This window comes from Mustela putorius, unplaced genomic scaffold, assembly GCF_011764305.1.
Source record: "Mustela putorius furo isolate JIRA1106 unplaced genomic scaffold, ASM1176430v1.1 tig00000198_pilon_pilon_pilon, whole genome shotgun sequence".
Lineage (NCBI taxonomy): Eukaryota > Metazoa > Chordata > Mammalia > Carnivora > Mustelidae > Mustela > Mustela putorius.
This window is the reverse complement of record NW_025421311.1, coordinates 8,275,496-8,300,724: the sequence shown is the minus strand read 5'-3', so window position 1 is coordinate 8,300,724 and position 25,229 is coordinate 8,275,496. Positions and strand designations below refer to the sequence as shown.

General features: G+C 41.8%; 1 protein-coding gene and 1 long non-coding RNA gene across 10 annotated transcripts in view; one reads left to right on the top strand and one right to left on the bottom strand.

The window, feature by feature from the left end:
* The window catches only part of HOATZ (HOATZ cilia and flagella associated protein), a 28,952-nt gene extending 4,437 nt beyond the window's left edge, over nt 1-24,515 (bottom strand). For 3 of the 9 annotated variants that reach the window (XR_006605969.1, XM_013054824.2, XM_013054825.2), the window contains exons 1-5: nt 24,165-24,515; nt 20,543-20,628; nt 19,512-19,981; nt 18,368-18,438; nt 620-682 (exon numbers count right to left, since the gene is read on the bottom strand). Coding sequence is in view for 8 of the 9 variants with exons in the window: in XM_013054824.2 (XP_012910278.1) it covers nt 620-682; nt 18,368-18,438; nt 19,512-19,737 (360 nt within the window). In the remaining variant the exon portion in view is untranslated. Of the gene's footprint in view, nt 1-619; nt 683-18,367; nt 18,439-19,511; nt 19,982-20,542; nt 20,629-21,393; nt 21,751-22,201; nt 22,357-24,164 lie in introns of those variants that run through there. The other 6 variants (XM_045077550.1, XM_045077551.1, XM_004749781.3 and 3 more) reach the window with 5 other exon arrangements.
* Nucleotides 388-10,552, top strand: LOC123391320. Its single transcript, XR_006605971.1, has 2 exons — nt 388-704; nt 9,752-10,552. It is a non-coding gene; the product is annotated as an uncharacterized LOC123391320 (long non-coding RNA).
* Nucleotides 24,516-25,229: the final 714 nt, after the last annotated feature.

Genomic DNA, 25,229 nt, shown 5'->3' with positions numbered 1-25,229 from the left:
AAAACAAGACAGAACTCAAAAAGCATAATTTTTACTTCTTGCACTGACTGACATTTCCTTACTGGGGAAAAAAAAAAAACAAACTTAAGGTCTAATTATCAGAGTTGGTACAGACTAGCTTCTTCAACCTGGAGACACTGGGATTAGAAACGTTCCAAATGAAGGGTATTTAGGGGTTAGTCCGCAGAGCAGGTGTTGGTACATCTATAAGTTTATAGGGTGCTGTTATTTATTTTACTATTTTTCTGTGTTTCTCTTCATTAAGCATTTGTTTTTGTATGATCTAATAACGATCAGTCATTGTAAAACAAAGATGAGCACAGCGGTAGCCCATGTGACAGAGGCCCATGTGACTGTCCTACAGCTTTAACATATGGGACAACAAACCTGCTGTCACGGCCACCTCATTTCTCTCCGAGCAGAGCTACACACTCTAGAGAACTCTGATTTCTCAAGGATGACGAGACTGCCTGATGTCTATCCCCTGCCCCCACACCAGTAGATAGAAGGCTCTGGATTATGAGTATTTAGGTTTATGGGGACAATCCATAAAACCTCTGAGAATCTGCCGTAGTGTCCCCACCCCACACAGATTCATCTGAATGCCTCTCAGTCTCACCGAGATCCTTTCTTCTCTTTGTTTTCTTAGGAGTTGGAGAATCTCATCTCTCCTTTTAGCCTGCTTAAAGGAAAAAAAAAAGTGGGTGAGTTTTTTGACTCAATAATCAAGCTTTTGTCTGTAAAGGATAGTTTTTTTTTTTTTTTTTACATTTACATTTTTTTACATTTTACATTTACATTTTACATCTGGCATCTTTGGTAGAATTTCAAAATATTTTCCATGATAGATTTATACTTTCCATTTGTAACACAGTTGATTCCAGAGGACACTGCTTTATAAAACAATGTGACTTTGATACTCAGTGGAAGTGTATTTTTTGGTGCCCATCTAATAATCTAAAAACTTTTATTAAGACTTTACTACTTAAACTATGCTAAGAAGTGTATGTACATTATGCCATTATTTTCTTGTAATAACTCAGAAGTTTGACACTACTATGACCCCATTTTACAAAGGAGGACACTAAGGTTAAAGGAGTTGCCCACAGCGGCGAACTGTGGTTGATCCCGCTCTGTTTGACAACAAAGCCCAGCCTCACACCCCACGAAACCGCCATTAAGTAGCGAGGTCAGCAAACTCCAGCAGCAGCCCACAACCCAAGCCATGACAAGAAGGCCCTTAGTAGGTCACATATGGAATCTCGTTCATCTCTCCTCTGCTTTTGATTTTGAGACACAGACACTCTCAGGGAAATTTTCCTAAGTGTTAAAAACTAATTTAGTGTAGGCATGAAGATTTATCAAGATATAGACTACAAACGAGAGGGAAATACAGGTACAAAAATTCTTTCAGAAAATCCAGTTATGTTCAGTTTTGGAGATATCAAGGCAGAAAATCGCCATTGCGACTATTTGAGAACAAAAGAAAAACCTGAAAATCAGATAAATAAAATTTGCAACTTCAAGTGGCCAAATAACATGAAAGAAGCACTGTTTAGATCAAGGCTAGAAGCAAGAAATAACAGAAGAGATGCAGATTTGTCATAGTCGGGTACACAATCAAAGTCAGCCATCCATTCATTGCTCTCCTAGGGCAACCGTAAGCTGGCTGGCTTAAAGCAACAGGAATTTATTGTCTCACAATTCCGGACGCTAGGAGTCCAAAATCAAGGAGTAGGCAGGGCCACGCTTCCCCTGAGACCTGGAGGGGACCCCACCCTTGCCTTCGCCTAGCCTCTGGTGGTCACGGGCAATTTGTGTCACTCCCTACTTGCAACTGTGTAACTCTGAACTGGGCCTGCACAGGCACTTGCTTGCTCCCTGTGAGGCTGTCTTCTCCCGGCTGTCTCAAAAGGACACCCCACCCTAATCCAGTAAGAATTAACTAATTTAACTAATTCCATCTATAGCAGTTCTATTTCCAAATAAGGTCACAACCAGAGGTACAATGTTTTGGACTTCGACGTATCCTTTTTATTTTTTTAAAATTTAATTTGATTTTTTTAAAGATTTTATTTATTTATTTGACAGAGAGAGATCACAAGTAGGCAGAGAGAGAGAGGAGGAAGCAGGCTCCCTGCTGAGCAGAGAGCCTGATGCGGGACTTGATCCCAGGACCCTGAGATCATGACCTGAGCCGAAGGCAGCGGCTTAACCCACTGAGCCACCCAGGCGCCCCCAATGTATCCTTTTTAAGCGGAGACACATTTCAATCCACAAAGAGCCCCTGTGAGGTACCGTGGCTGTGCTAGGGGCTGAACAAGGCATTTCCTGCCTGCAAGGGCACTGCAGAGAATAGTCTCCAATGTGCTACCATGCGGGTAGTCTAGGGTGCGATCAGAGACCTCAAGAGAGACCCTGAATTCAGACTAGGGTGGGGATGTATGTACGGGGAGCCTCGAAGACGTCCCAGAGGAGACAAGCTGGTGCCTGCCAGTGGGAGTCACGAGATCGCAACAGACACAGCATGGGGATGAGAGTTTTGAAGCAGTGGAAGCAGGTTGTGCAAAGCCCCAGAGGCTGCTGCATGGCCAAGTCGTTCCTCGGGAGCAGTCCTCCGCCCAGACGGCTCCAGGAGAAGCTACCAGCCCCGCAAGTGCTCCACAGAGATGTCTGGGAGAAGGAGCCCATGCAGGGTGTGAGCAATCAGCAGCTAGGGCCAGGGCACCTGCTCCTGGGCTTTGCCTCCTTTTGTTCATGTCACATGAATCTTGCTTTTTATAGCCTGTGACATTTTTATGTTGGGACAGGATTTCTACTTTTTTACTTGAGTTTCAGGCCTCTTATACCACAGTTATTGAAAGAAAAATAATCCAGGGTACTTGTAAACACTAAGTTTCATAATACCCGTCTACTTGCTGGGGACTGAATTAAATAACGTCTGTAGGTAAGGACTTAGCGTGTTTTTGATGTAGGTATTCAAAGCTGGTTTCTTTTCCAGCTTTTCCATTAGGCACGTGCTACTCGGCTGCAATTAGCTGTCCCCAAACTGTGATTATATAGGCCTTTATACCTTTACTGAGGTACTGATCTTACTTTCCTTCTTTTATCTCATAGTTGCGACCATGACTGTTTCCGAGTCTGTTCATCTTTTTAACCTTCCTTAGAGCTAAGCAGTGCCTCATGGATGACAGTCAATGAATTTTTGTTGAACTGAATTGATTGAGTCATTATGTCTGAATGGAATCATTGCACTAATACACAATTATTAGCCTAAGCAAAAACAAAAAGAAGAAAAAGAAACACATTTTAGTAAGCGAAATTAAACAATCTATCCATCAATAGTTCTTAAAATCCCTTATGAATAAAACTCTGTGACTTTATATATATATGTATGTAGCCATAGGCAAATTAGACAGTCGTTAACACTGCTCATATACACATAGACACGTATTTAGTTACAAGATCTAAAAGAAATTGTAAAATTAAAAATTCATTTGTCTTAGAGAATTTATTCTAGGATTGGTCCAGACCAAGTACATGTTCACGGTAGGAGAACGCCACCAGCCAGCACGGAGCTACCAGCATCACCGTGTAGCGTGAGTTCTCATGGCTTGTGTAACCTGGCCAAGGGCTCCAATTACAGAATTTTATTTTAAAAGTGGGGGAAGGAGCCATTGGCTGTGGAGCCTCTACCTACCTCAGTCTCTAGCTCCCAAACCCCTCTCACATCATCCCCTGGTCCTTCCTTTCTTGGTGAAAAACAACTCACACAGATTTTATGTTAAAAAATAGATGCATTTTGGGGCACCTGGTGGCTCAGTGGGTTAAAACCTCTGCCTTCGGCTCAGGTCATGGCCCAGGGTCCTGGGATCGAGTCCCGCATCAGGCTCTCTGCTCAGCGGGGAGCCTGCTTCTCCCTCCCTCTCTGCCTGTTTGTGATCTCTCTCTGTCAAATAAATCTTTTAAAAAAATAGATGCATTTTTTTCTTTTGATTTCAGGTCCTTTTTTATCTTAATGGACTTTAGTAGCAAATCAGTTTTATAATATAATGCACCAGAAACAAAGCTTTCAAATATGATTTGATTTCTGCTTCTTGGACATGTTTCCTGGGAATGAATAAGAAAATTACTGTAGGCAACAGTGTCATCAGAACAAAAACATGGCCAAGTAGTCTAATAGATCTCTGCCTTGTTAGTTAAATAAATTCAGTGGTGAGGGAAAATCCTTACAATTTACCTTAGCAGTAGGGATAAATAATTTACTTATTAATTTATATTATAATTATATAAATAAATAATTTACTTGTTAATTTATATTATATTAGTTTGTTAATTTTATAACAACAGAATAATCATTTCTAATCACAGTATTTTGGTTGTGTTCAATAATGGAATATTGTATTTATAAGGCATTTTGGTCATAAAATTTATTAATTCTTTAAATGATATAGGGAAATCAGAATTTATAATATTTTAATATAATATTTTCTTATATATTTATAAATTCAATTTATATTATATACTGTTCTTGAAAAATATGTTATGAAATAAAAATTGATTCTAGGAAATTAAGATATATAATATATAGATTTAATATCTCATAGGTGGTTAATGAATTTTAGTGTCACATCAAGAATTAAATTGCTTAGTTCTTGCTCTTTAGCTTTACAGAGCCAAATGACTTGCGGGTCACAGCATATATTCTAGAGCCAAGCATTTGGGTTTGAATCTCAGTTCTGCTGTATGCTTAATGGCAAGTAATACCTTCCCTATCCCCACTGGCTCCTCCTTTCTTCCCTCTAACTGTCATCACTAACCCACAGGTTAGAGGCTTACGATCCAGAGTCAATCAAAAAGCCACTCTCTGAGCCTTGGATTTCTCATTTTTAAGGAAGGTTGTTGTGAAAACTGGAGATCATGCCAACACTGCGTAATGCTAAATATTTAATAATGGTAGTTATTATTATTATCAGAGAAAATTTTTCTTCCAACGCTTTCAAAATGTGGAAGAGAGGGAAGAAGCGAAGGATAGGTTGCCTGCCCTCTGTGGACAGGTGCGGAGGGTACTGACGGCTCCACCTCCGGCCTCCAGGTGAGCTGCTGGAGAGAGCTGGGGGGAAGAAGAGGGGAGACCAGGAGGGGAGACGAGGGGGGGTGCCCAAGAGATTATCCGCCCTTGATTACACAATGCAAATGCCTCTGTCCACAAATTCCCCAGCGCAGTATAGACATTCTCCCTAGGTAATCTTCAGTTATTAAAGAGACTCTTAATAATTAAAACACTAGACTTTAAAAGAAAGGTCCTTTCTTCACAAGACCTAGTTCTCCTACGAAAAATGTATTTTTTCCTTGGCCTATTACTGTAATTTTTTGAGTGAATCATTAACCAGAAATAGCACATGTGTCTATTCCTCTGATTACTTATCTACATTACCAAAAGAAATTTTCTCTGCATTACCACAGCACAAGCAGAACTACCAAATTTAATCCTAAAACTATCTTAGAAGAGTATTGGAATGATTTCAAAACTGATTCTTTGCCTAGACACCTGGCAACCATCCCAAAACTCAGAGAATCTAGAAATTCTTGGAATTAATTTGGTATAGTAGTTAAGCACCTTGGTCCATTGTCAGATACGCCCAGACTCAGTCTTTACTATATTTTAGCTATGTGCCTTTGAAAAAGCCACTTATATGTTTCAAGCTCAGCTTCCTCAGGTTTTAACAGAGGTAGTTATGGTCCTCCTCAGAGATTGTTCTGATGATTAAATAAGAATCACAGTGTATGTGCTATGTAGTTAGTTCTCAAAATATTACTATTATATAACAAGAGGAGCAGATGATCTAAAAGGAAGAAACCATGAAGAAAATAGACTAAAAAATACTAGAGGAAATACATTAATTCACATGGAAATTTAAAGAAATTCTTTTTTCTTTCCACTGAATATAAATGCAATATATGGTCATGGCACAAACACCGGAAAATGAAATAAAAACACGTAAAAATAAATATTTAGGGGCGCCTGAGTGGCTCAGTGGGTTGGGTCTCTGCCTTTGGCTCAGGTCATGGTTTCAGGGTCCTGGAATCGAGTCCGGCATTGGGCTCTCTGCTCAGCAGGGAGCCTGCTTCCTCCTCTCTCTCTGCCTGCCTCTCTGCCTCCTTGTGATCTCTCTTTCTCTGTCAAATAAATAAATAAAATATTTAAAAAATAACAATAATATTTAAACACATCCACTCTGAATCTAAATCTTTTTTTAAATCTAAATCTTAATGTAAGTTTATAATTTTAAAAGCTATAGAAAGTTCAGAAGAACATTAAAGGAGCTCCAAAATAAGCAACCTAAGAATTTAAATTTATGCACCAAAGGGAGAAAGGCAGCTAGATAAGCAGCAGGCTAACTTAATGATCATAACACAAAAAGCATGCTCAGTGCTGGAAAGAAGGTAACAGTCCAGTTAAAAATAGAGTCACGGAAATAGGAATGAGCTGAAAGGTGCTTAAAGATGATGATAAGCCTCGTTTGCTTGGGACAAGATGTGTGTTTTGGGGAAAAGGATTATAAAGGGTGAGATAGTTGGGTAGCATCATATTGAAGACTTTGATATAAATATGACTCTGCTTAAACCTGATTTAGTAGAAAACAGGAACTATGTTTCTGACCACAATATGCTTTAGAAATTAAAAAACCAAATGTCTTAAGAAGACTTCATACACTTGGAAATTAAAAAGCATACTTCTGAATAATTCTTGGGACAAATTAGAAATCAAAGTAGAAGTTTAGAAATACATAGAAATGAAATAATAATGACAATACTATATAGTTTGTGAGAGGCACCTAAAATAGTATTTTGAGGGATATTTATAGCTGTAAATACTTATAGTAGAAAAGAAAGAGAATGGAGAATTAAGAAACAAACTGAAAAGTCAAGGGAGGTAGAAGGAAAATAAGAACTAATTCAATATTAAAGGAAGAAGTAATAAAAAACCAAATGACTAGTGCCACAGAGGCCAAAAATATGATGGAGAATAACAAAGCCAAACATTGGTTTTTTGAAGACTATTAAAATAGATCCTTTGGCATAATTATTAAGAAAAAATACAAATAATTAGAAATGAAAAGGAGAAATAACTACAGCTATGGCAGGATTAAAAAGATGATTAAAAACACTGAATCCAGGGCATCTGGGTGGCTCAGAAGCAACTGCCTTCCACTCAGGTCATGATCCTGGAGTCCCAGGATCGAGTCCCACATCGGGCTCCCTGCTCGGCAAGGAGTCTGCTTCTCCCTCTGACCTCTCTCCTCTCATGCTCTCTTTCTCATCCTCTCTCTCTCTCTCTCAAATAAATAAATAAAATGTTTTAAAAAACCCCACTGTTTTCCAGAGTGGCTGCACCAGCTTGCATTCCCACCAACAGTGTAGGAGGGTTCCCCTTTCTCCGCATCCTCGCCAGCATCTGTCATTTCCTGACTTGTTGATGATTGGGAGGGAGACAAACCATAAGTGACTCTTAATTTCACAAAACAAACTGAGGGTTGCTGGGGGGAGGGGGTTTGGGAGAAGGGGGTGGGATTATGGACATTGGGGAGGGTATGTGCTTTGGTGAGGGCTGTGAAGTGTGTAAACCTGGTGATTCACAGACCTGTACCCCTGGGGATAAAAATATATGTTTATAAAAAATAAAAAATTAAAAAAAAACCCACTGAATCCTTTATGCCAATACATTTGGAAATATAGATGAAATGGACAATTTGCTAGGGAAAGATAGCAAACTGATTTAAGAAATAACAAACAGGCTCATCCAGCTAAAACACAAAAGCAAAACAAACAAGCAAACCAAACCCGTGCTACTTATTCAGGTTAGGGTCCTACTTGTCACTTTAATTTTAATGGTGACTCTAGTTTTAGCTCCCCAGTGGGGTTTGCCTTGGACTGAATCAGGTCTGAACTGCGCAGCTCTTTGCCACGTCTGCTAGTGCCGTAGCTTCAGTAAATCAGCTTCCATACGAGACTTTTCTTCCAGATTTCTAGGAACTATTGCAAAGGGTCTGTATAGGAGAAAGCAGCCCTTTTCCAGTGGATTTTTGATAGGGTTCTAGTTGGGAATCACTGATCCAAACCTTCATCATGATTTGCATAGAGTGAGGCATTACGATAAATTTAAATTTATTTACCTGCAAGGGTTCGCCAGTTCTGCCCATACATTTTGGCTCCATAGTTAAAATTTCAAAATATATTTTCAGTGATATATATATTTTTTCTTTTTTAATTTTAATTTTAATATTTTACTTTTGCAGGTGATAAATATAGGATTATGGGGAAATATTAGGAAAGTCTCCTTCCTTAACATGATGGGCAAGCCAGTCTTGATTGTGTCTTTCATTCAGGATGTGAAAATCTGGGGGACTGTGCCTTTTGCGATCCATTCATCATCTTTTTTTTTTTTTTTAAAAGATTTTATTTGTTTTGTCAGAGAGAGAGAGAGAGAGAGAGCGAGAGTGAGCACAGGCAGACAGAGTGGCAGGCAGAGTCAGAGAGGGAAGCAGGCTCCCCGCGGAGCAAGGAGCCCGATGTGGGACTCGATCCCAGGACCCTGAGATCATGACCTGAGCCGAAGGCAGCTGCTTAACCAACTGAGCCACCCAGGCGTCCCCCATTCATCACCTTTTGATGATAGTCTACAACATTCCAAAATCTATTGCATTATCCTTTTACCCTTTATCAAAGCATTTTGTTTAATACTGAAGCTTACTTTATACCCACAACCATTTTATCTTTTAATTATGGGATGAAAGAAAACAGAGAGAGAGCAGAGAAGATAGACTTTCACTGAGTAACTGCTGGGTAACGGGCCTTGTGTGGGGAATCACTCACTGAGTCCTCAAGACGCAGGGAAGTGGGTATTATTATTATTATCACTGCCTGACATATGGAAAGAACCCAACCACATAAAAGCAACCACTTCTCTCGGGGTCACTTAACTAACTAGTAAGTGGCAGGACCAAGTATTCAGACTCAGTCCCAGTACTGTTTGACTCCGTATCCCATGCCGCTTTGGCTAGACTCCTTCAAACACATCCTAGATATTTTGGAACACTTACACACACACACACACACACACACACACACACACACACACGGGGATAGATGCTTTCTTCATGCAATCTTCATTTTGAAAGTGAAAAATTAATAATTGGGATTAACCATGGTGGATAAGACAAGTTTAGTCTATTCTCCAAAAGAATTATATTCTAGTAGAAGATTAGTGTTACGGGAATACACAGAGCGGAGAACTTGAGGTCAGCTTTGACCAAAGTTTATTTTATGGTATCACGTAGCGCTTTGCAAAAAGTGTGTTAAAGGGTAAAGAATAGTTGAATTATAGTAGTACTTTTTTTTTCAAGTAGGTTCCATGTTCATGGAGCCCAATGTGGGGCCTGAGCTCACAACACTGAGGTCAAGGCCTCAGCTGAGACCAAGAGCCAGATGGTTAACCAACTGAGCCAGTTGGGTGTCCCAGTAGTAGTACCTTTAAACTGATGAGATTTCTAAGATCTTATTTAATATAAACTAAATAGGATAGGATTTTTTGACTAAAAGTTAACTATTAAATAGGATAGGATTTTTTGACTAAAAGTTAACTATTAAATAGGAGTTACATTCCAGATTCAGACTATCATCTAGGCAGAGCCAAAGCTCTACAGTTTAACAGCCGTTAAGAACATTATCTGATTTCTTTTTTCTCAAGGCTCTTAAATTTAATTTTTAATTCTATGCCTATGATTGGGAGTCCGATGGGAGCATGAGCGACTTTCAGATCTTAGTCCTACAGATGTACTCCGCAGCAGGTTCTGTTCTCTTCCTGGTTACAAGTGCCAACTCGAGGAAGGTGAGGATTCTCATTGGCTTTAGGTAAAACCCAGTATCATCAATAAAAAGTCTCACATCTGGGCTTGATTCCAAACGGCAGCATGGACCCGCTAGCGCTGATTTTGATAATGCTTCAACGATGAATTTCCTCCATAACTTTACTCCCATTCCCTGAGCCGATTAATTGAAATCTGCTACACAGATGCTACAGTTTCTACAGAGTAAAATTATACCTACGATATAGTAAGATACAGAATGGTTGGACCTCGAATGATCTACTATCCACCTTCAAAGATCGCCTGAATAATCCGTGAAAAGGCTTTCTCCAGCATGAGTTTTCCGAGGCAAACCTAAGAGCAGCAATCTGCGAGAGAGAATGGCGGACGTCGGAGCATTATTGATTAGAGCGAGAATGCTGACTGGCAGGAAAAAGATGCGTATTTAAGCACCTTTCCATACCTCCTGGAAATTGCTTGATCCTGGCTTAAGTCCCAGCTCCGACATTTATAATTTTCATTTAAAAATGACAGCTTACTAAAATGAGAAAAACATATCAGCTTACTAAAATGAGAAAAACATGTCATTACACAAGAGGGAGTCAATACAATTTTCCTTAAATGTAGGTTTTAATAAAATGTTAATTCATCTGTTGTGAAGAATAAAAAAATATTTTTTCTCAGTTCTGTACACATCTTTTAATGGAAACCAATAATAATTCCCTGAAGAGTGCTGCTCTTGTTTTAAAGCAGTCACACAAAATAGATGCATGAAAGTAAAGTGATTTTTAAATGGACTAATGTGGCTTTAAAAGGCACTTATTTTTTAAAAAGCCGTAAGTGAGGTTTGAATTTTAAGGTTGAGAAAAATGGGAGCACAAAATGAACGTTACACTTTACAGTTCAATAGAGTATATACGATTGAATGATATATTATTATGATTTGGTCTGATTACCAAAGCTTGTCTTCCACACAAACAAACAACTACTGAGTCTTCAAGGTTTTCATCATATTGATGCATGTAGCTAAGATGAAGGGGTTAATAGCACTGACCTGCTCCTTTCAGGTGTGTCTTTCCTGTGCTGCCCATTAGGCTGTAGGAAGGAGGGGGTCGGGGACTCTCCTTCAGATCATGCCCAAATCTCATCTCCGGCCCTACTTCCCCGAATTTCAGGCCTTATGGCTCTATTTATCTCTGAGGCACCTCAAACTCCTTAAGTCTCAGCAGAGTGTTTAACCGTCTGCTCTCCAACAAACCGAAACCGAAACAAACCGAAACAAGACACCGATGCAACCCCGACCTTGACCTACCCAGCGTCCCTGTGTCGGACATGGCACCTGCTGTAGGATCCCGAGTTCTGGGAGTCGCCTTCGACAGATCGCTCGGCCTCATCTTTCATCCAATATATAGTTCAAGCCTTAGTGGTTTGACTTCCTAATTCTCTCTCTAATCCACCTTTTCCTAATCCAAGCTCGCCATCTCCACCGCGGCCGGACCACAGCAGTGGCCTCTACTCTCCTTTGCCCTCTTCTGCTCTGGCCACTTCCAATCCATGCTCTGCTCCATTATACGTATTTTAGTGGGAACTCTTCTCCATATTATGTTCTCCTGACCTTCCCAAATAAATCTGATACGGTGAACTCCCAATGTAAAACCCTTCAGTGGCTTCTTATTGTTCTTACCATGGGCCTAAGCTTTGCATGACGTCACTGGCCATTCAGCTGCTGAAATGCCCTTTGGCCTTTGAAGCTTAGGATCTTTGCAAAGTTGTCTCTGCTGTCGGGAATGCTCGCCCATTGCCCCCTCCACCCCTTCTCCTGGCCTCACTAATGCCCGCTGCCCCTTCAGATCTCAGTTTGTCTTTGCAGAAATCCTTTCTGTTCCCTTGATTGCACCAATGTTGCCCTATTAAATGTTGTCTTAATTCTTTCTTGTCCTTTAACCATAAGTGACTCTTAATCTCACAAAACAAACTGAGGGTTGCTGGGGGGAGGGGGTTTGGGAGAAGGGGGTGGGTATGTGCTTTGGTGAGTGCTGTCAAGTGTGTAAACCTGGCGATTCACAGACCTGTACCCCTGGGGATAAAAATATATGTTTATAAAAAATAAAAAATTAAAAAAAAATTCTTTCTTGTCCTTTATAGCAAAAGTTTCAAGGCTTAGATATTCTATCCTAAATAACAGGTAAATTTTTTCTAATAAATTATACTGAATTACTATAACAAGGAAAATATACCTTTATTTGTTTATCTAATACAATCAACTGTTTGTAAATTGATTTTTTTTCTTTTTCTTTTTTTTGGAGAGAGAGGGCTCATATGAGTGGGAGGGACAGAGGGAAAGAGAGAATCCCAAGCAGACTCCATGCTCTGCATGGAGCCTGAGGTGGGGCTCGATCTCATGACCCTGAGATCCTAACCTGAGCTGAAATCAACAGTCAGACACTTAACCAACTGAGCCAAGTTGATTTTTGAGCTTTTTTTTTTTGGCTTGGCCAAGAAAGATTACCATTGGTCAGTTTTTACCTTAACTATTAATGGCTTTAAAATAGTTTCCTGGGTATGGCAGTAGAGGAATAGCACAACTGTTTAGCAATGTCATTGTTGGGGAGAAAGGTTTATGTTTCCAGGGCTTTGCTTTCTTTTTTATAGCCAAGCCTCTCTCCGGACAAATTCTAGTATATGAAAAATTGTCTTGTCCCCTGTGTTCAGTATCTTTCTTGTTTTTCTGGTATCCCAGATATTCTGAGATAGTGGTCCTGCCTTATTTTCCACCCCTGACCCTGTATTCTAATTCCCATGACAAGGTCTGTTGAACCTTCACACCCTGACCTTACATTTCTCTTTGTTGCCTTTCCCTGCTATCAGTTCCTTCAGAGAACAACAATGCTCATGGACTGTGACTTTGTTCTGTGACCTGTAGACCGTATTTCCACTATGGTCTTGTCATTTATTTTGAAATATATGTCATCCTTTTGGACTTCATTCTGCATTCAATGGTTTCATTTAATCATGTTTTACAAGGAGATTATTAGTATGGGTTCTTGACCAGTTGTATCTTAGAGTTTAAAATGTTTTTTTTTTTATGTTCTTAAGGTGAATGTATATAGAAGGTAAAGTACATAGATATCTGTAAAAAGAAAAGAGGAAAAGATGCTCTGGGGACATAGTTCTGTCCAAATCTGGGGCTGGGTCTGTCTTGGGCAATGAATTCGCCCGCTAAGATCCCAAGTCCCATCTACGAGATCCCTTTCCCCAAGAACATTTTCATGGACGATAGAAGTTACAGAGAAGATTAAGAGGGGAACCTCATCTGCCAACTGAAAATGTTTCCTGAGTTTGAATTATGTTTGAAAACAAAGAGTACTAGAGATAACATAAAAGAGTAATTCATATTTATGTAATCTAATTATCATTTGCTACCAAAATATTTGCTTGTTACTGTGAATTCCACACTATTTTTATATCCTTTCACTTGAATTCTTTGACAAATTAAGAACAACAGGAATTTAAATGACTATCTTTTGTTGGTGAAAGAGAAACCTACTGTTTCCTAATGGTATTTACTTTATGGAGGAAAAGGAACTTTGCTTATACTGCATTTCCTACACGTTTGGTTTGGCTCTATGAAACTGACTTACAATGAGTCTGGGTATCCCTCCTTATTAAGTGTAGGATAATGGAGAATAACATTAAAGTTTTCCAGTTTCCTTTTGTTTCATAAATCAGTAACTAAAATTATTGTGAAGGGGGCGCCTGGGTGGCTCAGTGGGTTAAAGCCTCTGCCTTCAGCGAGGGTCATGATTCCAGGGTCTTAGGATGGAACCCGCATTAGGCTCTCTGCTCAGCGGGGAGCCTGCTTCCTCCTCTCTCTCTGCCTGCCTCTCTGCCTCCTTGTGATTTCTGTCTGCTAAATAAATTTAAAAAAAAAATTCTTGTGAATCTTCTTAGATTCTCCTTCGAGAATCTTCTCATAGCACGATTTGCTTCTGGTTCATGGAAGTTCCATACAGCAAGCTCACTTTTGAGGAAGACTTAAACTATGGTCAATCTTGGTTGCCCAGGTTGTGTGATAGGATGGATTAAAACCCCATTCCCAACAAGGAGTATGTCAGTACTGTTTTTCTGTAGATTGCATAATTTCTTGTAAAAATCTTTAGCTTGTATGCATTCATGTCAGAACTTTGATTCCAGATGGCTATTTCCAATATGCCATCTATATATATGCCTTAAAATACTACTCTGATCTCTTCTTCCTTCTCCCAGCCAATGAATTATTTATAATTCTTTTCATAAAGAGATAATCAGCTAAAGAGCTTTCTCAAAGGTGGCAAAACTAAAAAGCAAATTAGTTTTATGATTTCAAAAAATTAGCTGACTATTCATTTATTATAATGTTTTCAGACTACTTTTAAACTCTCAAAGGAAGAATAATAGTCTAGTATAGTGCTATAAGGTTTCCTTTATGGACAGAGTAAGCCATTTAATCTCGACAGACTCAACTGTTTTTGATTTTCTGCCATGGATATCCATCAAAGAAATAGTAGTTGTGATTAACAGCATTTTGTCCACTAACCAAAAGCATTTACAGCGTATACCTGGAATATATTCCAAAACGGAGGATAACATTACAGCTTTAAAAATTTCAACAACCCCCAAAAATCAATATCAGTTGGAAGAAAAAGCTTTTATGAAGATACTTCTAAGACACATGGAAAATAAATTTTTAGATTTTTTGTTAGTTTTAAGAAAAAGTAGAAGAAAAACCTTCAGGAGAAGGTTTTTTTCCCCCGCATTTTAAGATGAACACCATTCTAGGTATTTACTTATCAATGTCTATGTTCAAAATATGTAGAAGATTCTCTGAAATTGAATAGAGCATTGTAAATTTTTTATTAGCTAAAAAGAACCTACCACCGCCACTTATTTTCTGCCATCAAGCTAAAAATTCTAAAATGGTGAGGGCAGCAGGGCAGGTAGAGTGCTACACACCTAGAAAAACAGTGGTATCCAAATACTGACTCTATGTTTTCATAACGAAGTCACAGAGTTCCTCTCGGCACAGAGAGACCCATGAGACAAAAGCAAAACTGAGAAGAGAGGTGACGGGCTAACGTGCTCCTCAAGCAGACTTGCAAACAGATTAGCTCCGAGGAGAATTCTTGCAAAAATTATCAACCTAGAAAAATGGGCCAGATGGATACATGTAGGAAAGGCAAAGCAAAATGAAAATGTCATTGTATAGAGCATATGTTTGCTCATTGATTCATTTGATTATGCATTTATTTATTCAGTCCACAAATACGTACTAAATTCCAATAACCAGAAAGGCACTGGGCTTAAGCAATAAGAAATGATCTCCAGCCTCCTAGAGGAGAAGAGAATTTATATTTGTTGAAGGCAAACTGTGGCCAGGGGCTGCGCATAACTTAGTCAACTCTATCAAAGTTTTTTTTTTTTACATTCCTCCTTTCATGTCTGGGGAAGCTGAACCTCACAGAGTTAGAGAGGTTGTTCGAGGTCATGCAAATAGTGGCAGAGTTGAGACCTCTAGACTCGCTTTGTCTCCATAGCCCACTACCCCACAGTGTCCGTCATCTGGCAGGAAAGCCAGGAAACACGCATAGTGGCCCATAACACAGGCCAGAGACGGGGACGACCCCAACGAGGGAGGTGGAGGGGACCTACTGGAGGAGCACGCAGGAGGAAGCTGTTCATCCTGCCGGCCTCCGGCTTGCCTCTCTTGGCCCAGAGAAGCTGGCACTGGAGCTGGGCCTTGGAGACAAATGCGGAGGAGCGTTTTAGGTACAGACACACAAGCGCATTGCAGGTTGAGGAAACAGCTACGGTCTCACACGGCTGGAAACTCTGTTTCTCATACTTGCTTTATTTGTACTACAGTTCTGAATTTTAGATTATTTGGCAGCAGACCCAGACAGTGCCGCGGCCAGCAATCATTGTAATACAATGAGTCTCATGGGCTTTGGAGTTAGAATAGACGCTTTGAATCTCGGCTCTGCCACTTGCCACTTGTGGGAACTGGAAAATCACATAAGCCTGGTTTGATTAAATGGGGAGAATTAGCAGGAGGCTATTTTAAGGAGAAAGTGAATTGATATATATGTAAAGTGCTTAGGTGAGTTTACAGCACAAGGTTTACACTCACTAAATGGGCTGTTGTGAATTCTATATCACAGTGATACGAGAGTATCTCTAGCAGCCTTCAGTTATTGCGGATTCTCTTGCATTTTGTACCACAGTGTGTCTGAACAGCACTCTGCTATGTAGTACTGACTGAGCTCTCCTCGGTACTCACAAGGCACACCTTCGGTGATATTCTCTCTCTTTCCTGCCGGCTTGCTGCTTTTTGGGCTTCCTCTACCCTCAACAGACAGAATCTTCTCTACCCCATTGCAGGACCCACTTGACTTAATGCACAGTTTGGCAGATATCACAGAATAACGTGTACACGGAAGTTCAGCAAAGACTATTTCACCCACTCGTCACCCACTCGTCACTTTGACAGCACACAGAGGGAGGATCTGGTGTGCCCTCGCCTCGTGGTTGAGAACCAGTGGTACAGAGTGGGCTACACTGGGGTTGGGGGAAGGGTGGCAGGAGAAGTTAGCCAGGTTATGGTCAGAATGGAAAGGAACCTAAATGCCATGCTGGGGGATTTGGTCTTGATCCTGTAGAACTAGAGAGCCAGGAGAAAAATGAAAGTAGATGGACAGACAGAATGGTCCCCACACCCCACCCTGCCATTCCTATGTTAAAGCCCTAACTCCATGTGTAACTGAGATAGGGCCTATTCTGAGATAGGGCCTTTAGCGGGGTAATTAGGGTTAAATGAGGTCACAAAGGTGGGGCTCTAATATGATAGGACTAGAGTCCTTGTAAGAGGAGGAAGGGACACCAGAGTTTTCTCCCTGTGCCACGTGAAGACCCAGCCAGAAGCCGGCCATCAACACGCTGGGAAGAGAGGATCAGAAACCAGCTATGATGGCATCGTGATCGCGGACTCTCAGTTCTCAGAACCAGGAGAAGATAAAATTCTGTTGTTCATGCTAACCAGGCTGTGGTATTTCACGATTGTGGCCCGAGCACCCTAATGCAGGAGGAGACAGGCACGACTGGATTTGGGTGTTAGGAAGCTAACTTGTGCGCTGTGGGCACTGCTGTGCATAATCTTTGAAACTCAATATATTCTTTGAAACTCAGCTCCTTTGGGAAGATTTCTTGATTCCTTAAGTTTCATTGTGATGTTCTTCAATGTGTTTCCATAGTAGTGTGACCATATACATCTGTCATAATAAAGTATCATAATTCTGGACTTCAACTGACTCTCTCTCCCACTGGACTATAAACTCTTTGAGATCAAGGGCCGCATGTTATCTTTGCATTCCCAGCATCTAGTAAGGTACTTGGCACTTGGTACTTCTCAATCAATTCTATCTATAGAATTGAGTAATTAATAAAAGAACCCAGGGCAAGGAAGCCAGTTCTAATAGCCCATTAGCAGAATAGCCACTTGTAACTCACATCATCGTAATTGTTTGACAAAACATGATAAGAATTGATAACAGTGTATCTTTAGTTTTTTATTTCTAATTTCTTCCAAAAATGGAATGATTTTTACATCACTAAAAATTCGTTTCCATCCTACCCATTAAGTCCCAGTACAAACACATAGTTCCCAATATCCTCAAGAATGAAGCAAATGCTATTTAAAATTACTTCATTTGTTTGGAGGAATCACCACTAGTCTGTAAAGTGAATTAATGTGATCTGCAAACACAAATGCATTGTTCCGTAATCTATGTAGAATTCCCGACAAGTCTTTCTGAGTTTGCCAGAATATCCCATGATTAAAGACATTAAGCCCAACTGAATCTTCTATCTTTGCTTTTATAGTATAAGAACAGTTATAGGGATGGAACTTAGCCATTAACCAAACAAAGTGTTCCTATAAATCACTGAATGAACTGCAGAGTTAAGTCTGTGTCTATGCCATGAAAAACAAACAAGGGCTGTTGCCAAAAAGAGATGTGTTCAGTTGATTTGATGATACTAATTTGTTGAATTTCAGCCTTTAGTCAAAATAAATGGTCCTAGGTGACAGGCTCATTCCTCCGATCTTTTAATTTTGACCTAATAAGATGGTCAGCCCTTTTGATTTTTCCAGTTATTACAATGTTCTTAGAACACTGTATATGGTTTGGGGCTTTACTGGATGGAAGGTGTGTGAATTCATTTCCCCCCATTTTCCTCTGATTCTCTTATTCCTGAATATCCTTGGGGTGAGAATAACCAAAATGTAATACAATTTTTTAACCCTCAATTAAAATTCAAATAAAAGTTCTCTAACTGCTCAAGCTAATGTACCAGAAGTAGAAATATTTTACATATATGTGTTTAAAAAGAATAACTGAGATTATTTAGAAAATAATGATGAATTTCTAATGAAAATCAGATTACCTTCTGAAATATTGGCTTACCTTTTGGAGATACTTTTTCTTCTCCTCAGATTCCTCAATCTTTCTGGTTTCAGCAGTGACATTTATAGTCTCTAAAAGAAATAAAATGGAATTCAATCTGAAATAATGTTGTCATGGTGTTATAATAATGTTGATATAAACTTGGATAAATGTTAAAAGGTAACAGAGTAGGAAGAGAAACACAAATATGTAGTGTCCTGAAATTTTACAAACCAGATTCTTAAATAATTGGAGACTGAAGTAATTAGCAGTAGCCAACGGGAGCCTCTAATCTCCTTAGGAGAGGAGTAAGCCTGAGTCCAGAGACAAGAAGAGGTCTCTGGAGAGAACATATTTGCAGTAAAAGAGTTTCCAATTTCTACAGTTCTATTCACCATGTTAGGGGAATTTCGACATTCACCTCCGGATAAGTAGGATGGTCTCTGAGATGGGGTTTTGGTATGCAATTCAGAAAGTTATATCAACGTGTAAAGATGACTCCTTATACTTATTACCTATTTTCTGAAGGATCTAGGAATCAAGATGTTGAAATGCATGAGACTTGGTACTTACTGTTTTTCTCACGGCTAAAAGGCTGGAAGTAAATTTTCTTTAAAAAAAAAATACAAAAGGGAAGTGAAGAAATTATTGGAAAGACTATAGGATTAAAGATATTTAAGCTTTCTAAAGAAGAGGGAGTTATCTGAGCCTCCTATACCTATAAAAATTGCATAATAACAGTTTCCGTATCTTTGGGTTACTGAGGTTTTACAGGTTTGGGAACTTGGTTCCTAATATTGCTTTCAACTTTCTCTGAGGCTTTCATGCTTGAACTTGATTATATAAACAACCACCCTTAACATCCTTTCAGTCAACACATTTCCCCTAGATGCTTCTCTGTTTAGCCAAATGGATGCCATAACCTAAGGGTTACTTTCAGATGTGATTTTAGATGTAACAAGCATACCACTGATGCTTTCCCGGTGGAAGAACTGCTGAAAATTTTTTTAAAAACTGCTTGTATAGGTTTTTTAAGTATTTGGAATGAAAGATTCCTATTTTAGAAGCAGGTTTAGCTGTTACTTGTGGGAGCGGCTCTGGGATCTTCCAGAGGTTGGTTATTGCTGACGGAGGCAGGAACCAGCGGCGGGAGGCAGCTACTCACCCCGCGGACGGCGCCTAGAGGGCCGGGCCACCGGCAGGCGCTGACTGCTACCTCGGGGCAGCACCAGCTGCGATTCGTTAGGGGGGTACAGGGACGCTGCGGTCCAGAACTGCTTGGCCAAGGTGGAGTCCTGTTCTGAAGATCCGGTGAACACCAGTAGTCCCTGGGGGCAAATTTCACGGGACTCCCGGTGGCTGGGAAGCCTTCCGCAGGCCCCCGTTTCCATGGCAACTCTGGACGCTTCTCTTGAGTTCCCTCGCCCTTCTCCCAGCCCCGCCCTGCAAAGAACCGTCCCGCGGGCAACCACCGCTGCCAGAAGCCCTTCGGTTCCTGGAGAGATGCTAGGGTCCAGCGCGTGCCTGCGGGCTAGCTGAAGCCCCCTTCTGCGGTCTCACAGGCTTCGGGACCCGTCCAAGCCTCGGCCACGAGATAGGAACAGTCAAAACCTCAGGTTTGGGGTGGTTCTTGTCCTGTTGGGAGTTAGTAGGGGGCACTTGAGTTCACAGCACCGCGGTCAGCCTTCACCCTCTCTCTTTCTCCCCCAACCCAGCTTCCTTACCCCCAAGTTTATCTAAATCTTTTTTTTTTTTTTTTAAGATTTTATTTTTTTGACAGGCAGAGATTACAAGTAGGCAGAGAGGCAGGCAGAGAGAGAGAGGAGGAAGCAGGCTCTCCGCTGAGCAGAGAAACCCACGTGGGGCTCTATCCCAGGACCCTGGGATCATGACCTGAGCCAAAGACAGAGGCTTTAACCCACTGAGCCACCCAGGCGCCCCATAAATAAAGCCTTTCAACCCTTAGTCCTACCACCCCAACCCACCTCTCCTTCCACACCAGACTGCCACAGCTCAGCACGCCCTATGTGGACACTGGTTGGAGAATTCCACAGGGCAGCTAACATCCTAGCCTATAGGAGCCAGGGTACTGAACTGGCCGAGAAGAAACTGTGGATAAACTTTCTATCCTGTCCCATCCTTTAAGAGCAGTCTCATGGAAGATGCTGGACTTAGACTGTAAGTGCATTTACTAACCTGTCCCACTAAAAGCTGCTTGCTCTGCAACCGTCCTAAATGGGCACTTAAAAGGACTGTATCTGATGTGTGGACTCAGTCCCTTCCTGAAAAATAAATTATGAGAAGTGTTCATGTATTCTTATAAAAATATTAATAAGTGTGAGTGAATAACTTTCCTGCTCCCAGGAAAGTTAATCTCGTTAATCTAGGAACACTCTAACCATTCCAGCCATAGCAAAGTTGTAATTACTGTGGCAGGAATGGAGATGGACATCAGAAAGCCAACTCAGCAATGGTTAGTAACCACAATTTATGACCTAATGGCACTTTATTCTTTCAAAATATTAATACGGTCTCATAGTTCAAACGTGGACAATCACAAGTCTATACAATGACATAGATCAGTGAAGAAAAAAAAAATCCTATTTCCCAATATATCTAAATTATTTTTGGTTAAGAGCCTGAAAGAAATTGGTAAATTATAAAGACATATAAATTATACATTGTGTATTTAGCTGCTAAAATACTGATTTTTTCATGTTAATGGGCAATTCCTAATATTGGAGCATTTCCAAACCCCACACTGCCCCAACACAATGATGTGCACAAACAGCCCATTTGGATGATTCCCAAATCTTTTTACCTGGCCGTGTGGTTAGTGATTGGTACTATTAGCAATCAGCTAACTACACTGCCTAGTAACTAGACTCACGCACTGCAGTCCCAAGTTGGCGCCCCATACGTTGTGATAGACAAACCTTACTGGTTCATGGTTCAATGGTAGCTCCTTTTAGTTGGTGGGTTAGCGAATACCTTACTAAATAACGAAAAAGGCACAATGAATCACACCGTACAGCATTAAACGTTACCTAGGGGACTCCTCCTGGAAGTCTGAACGGTCATTACAGCTCACGATTAAAGCCATTAAACTTGACACTTGTCTCCCTCCTTGCAGGCGGGTTGCCCCGTCCTGCCCTCGCTCCCCGCGCAGCGGACCGTTTAACTGCATCTAGCGGCAGCCGTCGGGCCGCGGAGCCCGAGCGTCCTCGCAGGTTGACAACGTGCCCGGCGCGCACACGGCGGCCGCCAACGCCGCCGCGCCACAGCTCGAAGAGCGGCCTCTTCCCGACGCCCGCTGGGGTGGGCCGTTCGCTGCCGAGGGTGGCGTCCTCCTGCCCGCGGGGCGGCGGGTGACGCTGTGCCTTGTTTTGATGGCAGTGGAGTTAGTGATTGTAAGCAGCCGACTACAATCAGCTAATGACACTGCCTACAAACCGAGCACCGGGCGCCCGCGGGCTGCAGCTCCCGGACGGTCGGCGGCGCCTAGCCGTGGCCCCCGGCCGGGGGACCGCGGGCTCCGGGCCTCGTCTCCCCCCCGGGCGATGCCCGACGGTGCCCGGGCGCGAGGACGTGGCCGCGGGGCCCCCGGGGACGCCCCGGGCCCAGCCAGCATCCTCGCCCGGCCCGCGGGCTGAGCTGGCCCCTGCCGGACCCCCGCGCACACTTGGCGTGGCAAGGCCCAGCCGGCGGCGCTCGGAGGGGACCTGCACCCCAGGGCCGCGTCCCCCCAAATCCAGGTGTTCCCGGGTTCATCCCAGCCGCCGCCGTCCCCGCGCCGGTCCCCCGTGCCTTCCAGGGCCCGCCCCCGCAGGTTCCCTTCTCCGGTCGGGCTCCCACCTTCTCACTCCCACTTCCTTTCCGCCCCAGAAAACTTCTCTTCAGTTCCCAGCCCAAACCCTAAAGCTGGCTTTCTCCACCCCGTGCGCCCCGCAGCTCCGAGTGGCCGAGTGACCGTGGCCGTGGCTGGCCAACCGCCCTTGGAACCCCGTGGCGGCGGGGGCGGGGCGCGCGCGAGGTGGGGTGGAGTGGAGGAGGGGCGGGGTGGGGGAGGGGAGGAAGCCACGAGCAGGGGCCGAGGGCGGGTCTCTGCGGGGAAGAGGCCCTGGAGACCCACACACAGATTCCTGAGAAGTTTCTCTTCCCTCTAGGGCAGGAGGGACAAAGCGCTCCTTACCCCCTCCCACTCCCCAAGCAGCCCCACAGGGCCGTCCAGTTTTCATGTCCATCTTGGTCAGGGGAAACAGCCTGGTCTGATACCAAATTGTAGGCTCTGATTTTCCAAACGGAGATAGGCCTGGGTGGTCTCTGGCATGTGGGACGACTGTCTTGGAGAGTCCCATGTGCACTCTCACCTTCCCCTTGGGTTTCCCTTAGACTCTTGGAGGGCCTTGTGGTGAGTGGAGGGTTGGCGCTTCTCATCAAATAGTGAGTGGACCAGCTCCTGAGTTAGATCAAAGCTTGGTGCTCACACACTTATTTAAATACCTGCTAGATGTTCAGCACCCAAGGTCATTCATTCTACCCTCCATATGTATAATCTAGGTGGTCACACAATGTGAACACACATTACTTACCACTCAAGACAGTATATAATAAACTGTTAAACTGGGGAGAAATAGAAGTGGGGGTGGGGCCTCAGCGAGGACTGTTAATTGTCAGGGAAGGTCCACCGAGGACCAGGAGCTCCAGTAGGTCCTCCAAGCAAGACTAAATTCAGGGTGAGGGTTGGGGAGACCAGAGAAACAATGTCTTGTGACCAGTTACATTTTCTTTTCACAATTCCACATCTGATGATGTAGATATATTTAGGCGTATTTGGACTAGACTGGACAAGAGGACAGTTCCAAAGGATTTCTGGGAGCCCTCTACTAATACTTCTTTCCTTGAGTTACTCCTTCCCCTCTTCTCCTTCAGAGAATGTGTCGGGGGAGGATAAAGAATATTCTAATTCCACGCTTTGTGGAACTCAGTTGGACGTAACCCTCCACTCTTGTCTTCTTGCATATGGTATAGAGCACTCACTATTGACCCCAAGAACTTTGTTCTAAATTATTTTCCCCAGAGGAAAATTTCCCAGTTAGAGACTGATTCCCTAAACCCAGGAAATGGTTTCATAGATGCCACTGGTAGCATGAATTAGGGGCCGGTAATCTAGATCATTCAAAACAAATTCCAAACTCACATTATCAAACCACCAAAACTTCTCAAGGAGGAGTTTGAGTTACAGCATCATCTTTCACGATGAAAGACAGCACTTTTTTTTTTTTTTTTTTTTTTTTTGCCACTTGCATGTGTTCTGAGAACACCAAAATGAAGAGTAAGACATTGAAGTATAAAATGTACAGTACAGAAAACATTAATTCTCAAGATGAACTTACAAAGTTAACTTATAAAAGCTGGGTCATTTCTAACTATTTTTTTGTATTCATCTTATCTTTGGGAGAAGCGCAGTGTTGGAGAAACACACCACAGAAGTCCCTCACACCTCTTTAACACGTACAGGATACCAAGCCATACCAGGCAATATGCTGGAATCAGAGCTAAGTAAAGAGAGCTCTTTAGAGGTAACTGTTGAACCAATTTGCATCTTATAGCTACACAGACATACATACATAAATGCAGGAGTGAAATAGCTTCCATTCCATTAGCCATAGGCAGACTTACAAGTTTTGGTCAGGACATAATTACAAAAACAATCCTGTTTTTTTTCAAATTGTTAAGTCACTTTACCCAATATGATATTAAATACCTCTTCTGATAGACGTTTTATGATTATTAGTTGCATCTTAGCATTTCTTACCCGGGCTGGATTGCTGCCTTCCAAGGTCGTGGTTGCAATAGATGCCTTGAAATTTATATTTTTAAAGATTTTCTTCCAAGATAATTTAAAAAATAAAGACAATGTGTGTAAAAGTCATCAAGATGCATGCCTCCAGAAATTGATTTTTTAAAAATGCAGTCTATTTTGCAGGTCGTGCAACTAAAAAAAGTAAAATAACGAGAAAAAAATTTGTGTGTGGCCTTGTCCTGTGTGCGTGTGTGTGTGTGTTTTAAAAGAATGCTTGTTCTTAGGGTTGCTGTTGATTTGGCCTGTAGTTACTACAGAAACTCCAAGGATCTCATTCCCTTTATGGTTCATGTCTAGGCATGCCTGGAGACCAGGGAGACCCATGATTTAATCTAACTAAGAATGCTTGTGGTGTTTTAAATGACCAAACAGAAGATTGCATTTGTTTTAGACAAAACCAGGAAGGTACCTTTCAGAGAGACTGTTTACTGTTTTATTGAATTTCTGGGCTTTTGGTGATGCAGGTGTTGGGAAAGGAGCGCCAAGGAGAGGAGATGAGGTTGATGATTAGGAACAAAACCAGAAGCGTAGAGAACACACATACCTTCAGCTTTAGCTTTGGAGAATTTGTATTGGTTAAAGTTATCACTCCTTGAAAAAACACTAGAGTGATGGGGATTGGGAATTACAAAAGATGGAGACAAACTTACTCTTAACACACATGGACACACCATCTGAACATTTTCTATCCTCTGTAGCTTTTGGAGGATGTTGTTTCAGAGGAAGAAGTGAAGAATCAGACTGATTAGAAATTACTGGACTTTAGCATCTTCTTTTTAAATATATATTTTAAAGGATTTTATTTATTTATTTGACAGAGAGAGACATAGCAAGAGAGGGAACACAAGCAGGGGAAGTGGGAGAGGGAGAAGCAAGCTTCCCGCTGAGAAGGGAGCCAGATGCAGGCCTTGATCCCAGGACCCGGAGATCATGACCCAAGCCCAAGGCAGATCCTTAACGATTGAGACACCCAGGCACGCCTAGAAGCTTCTTTTAAAACCTATTTTCTATATACAT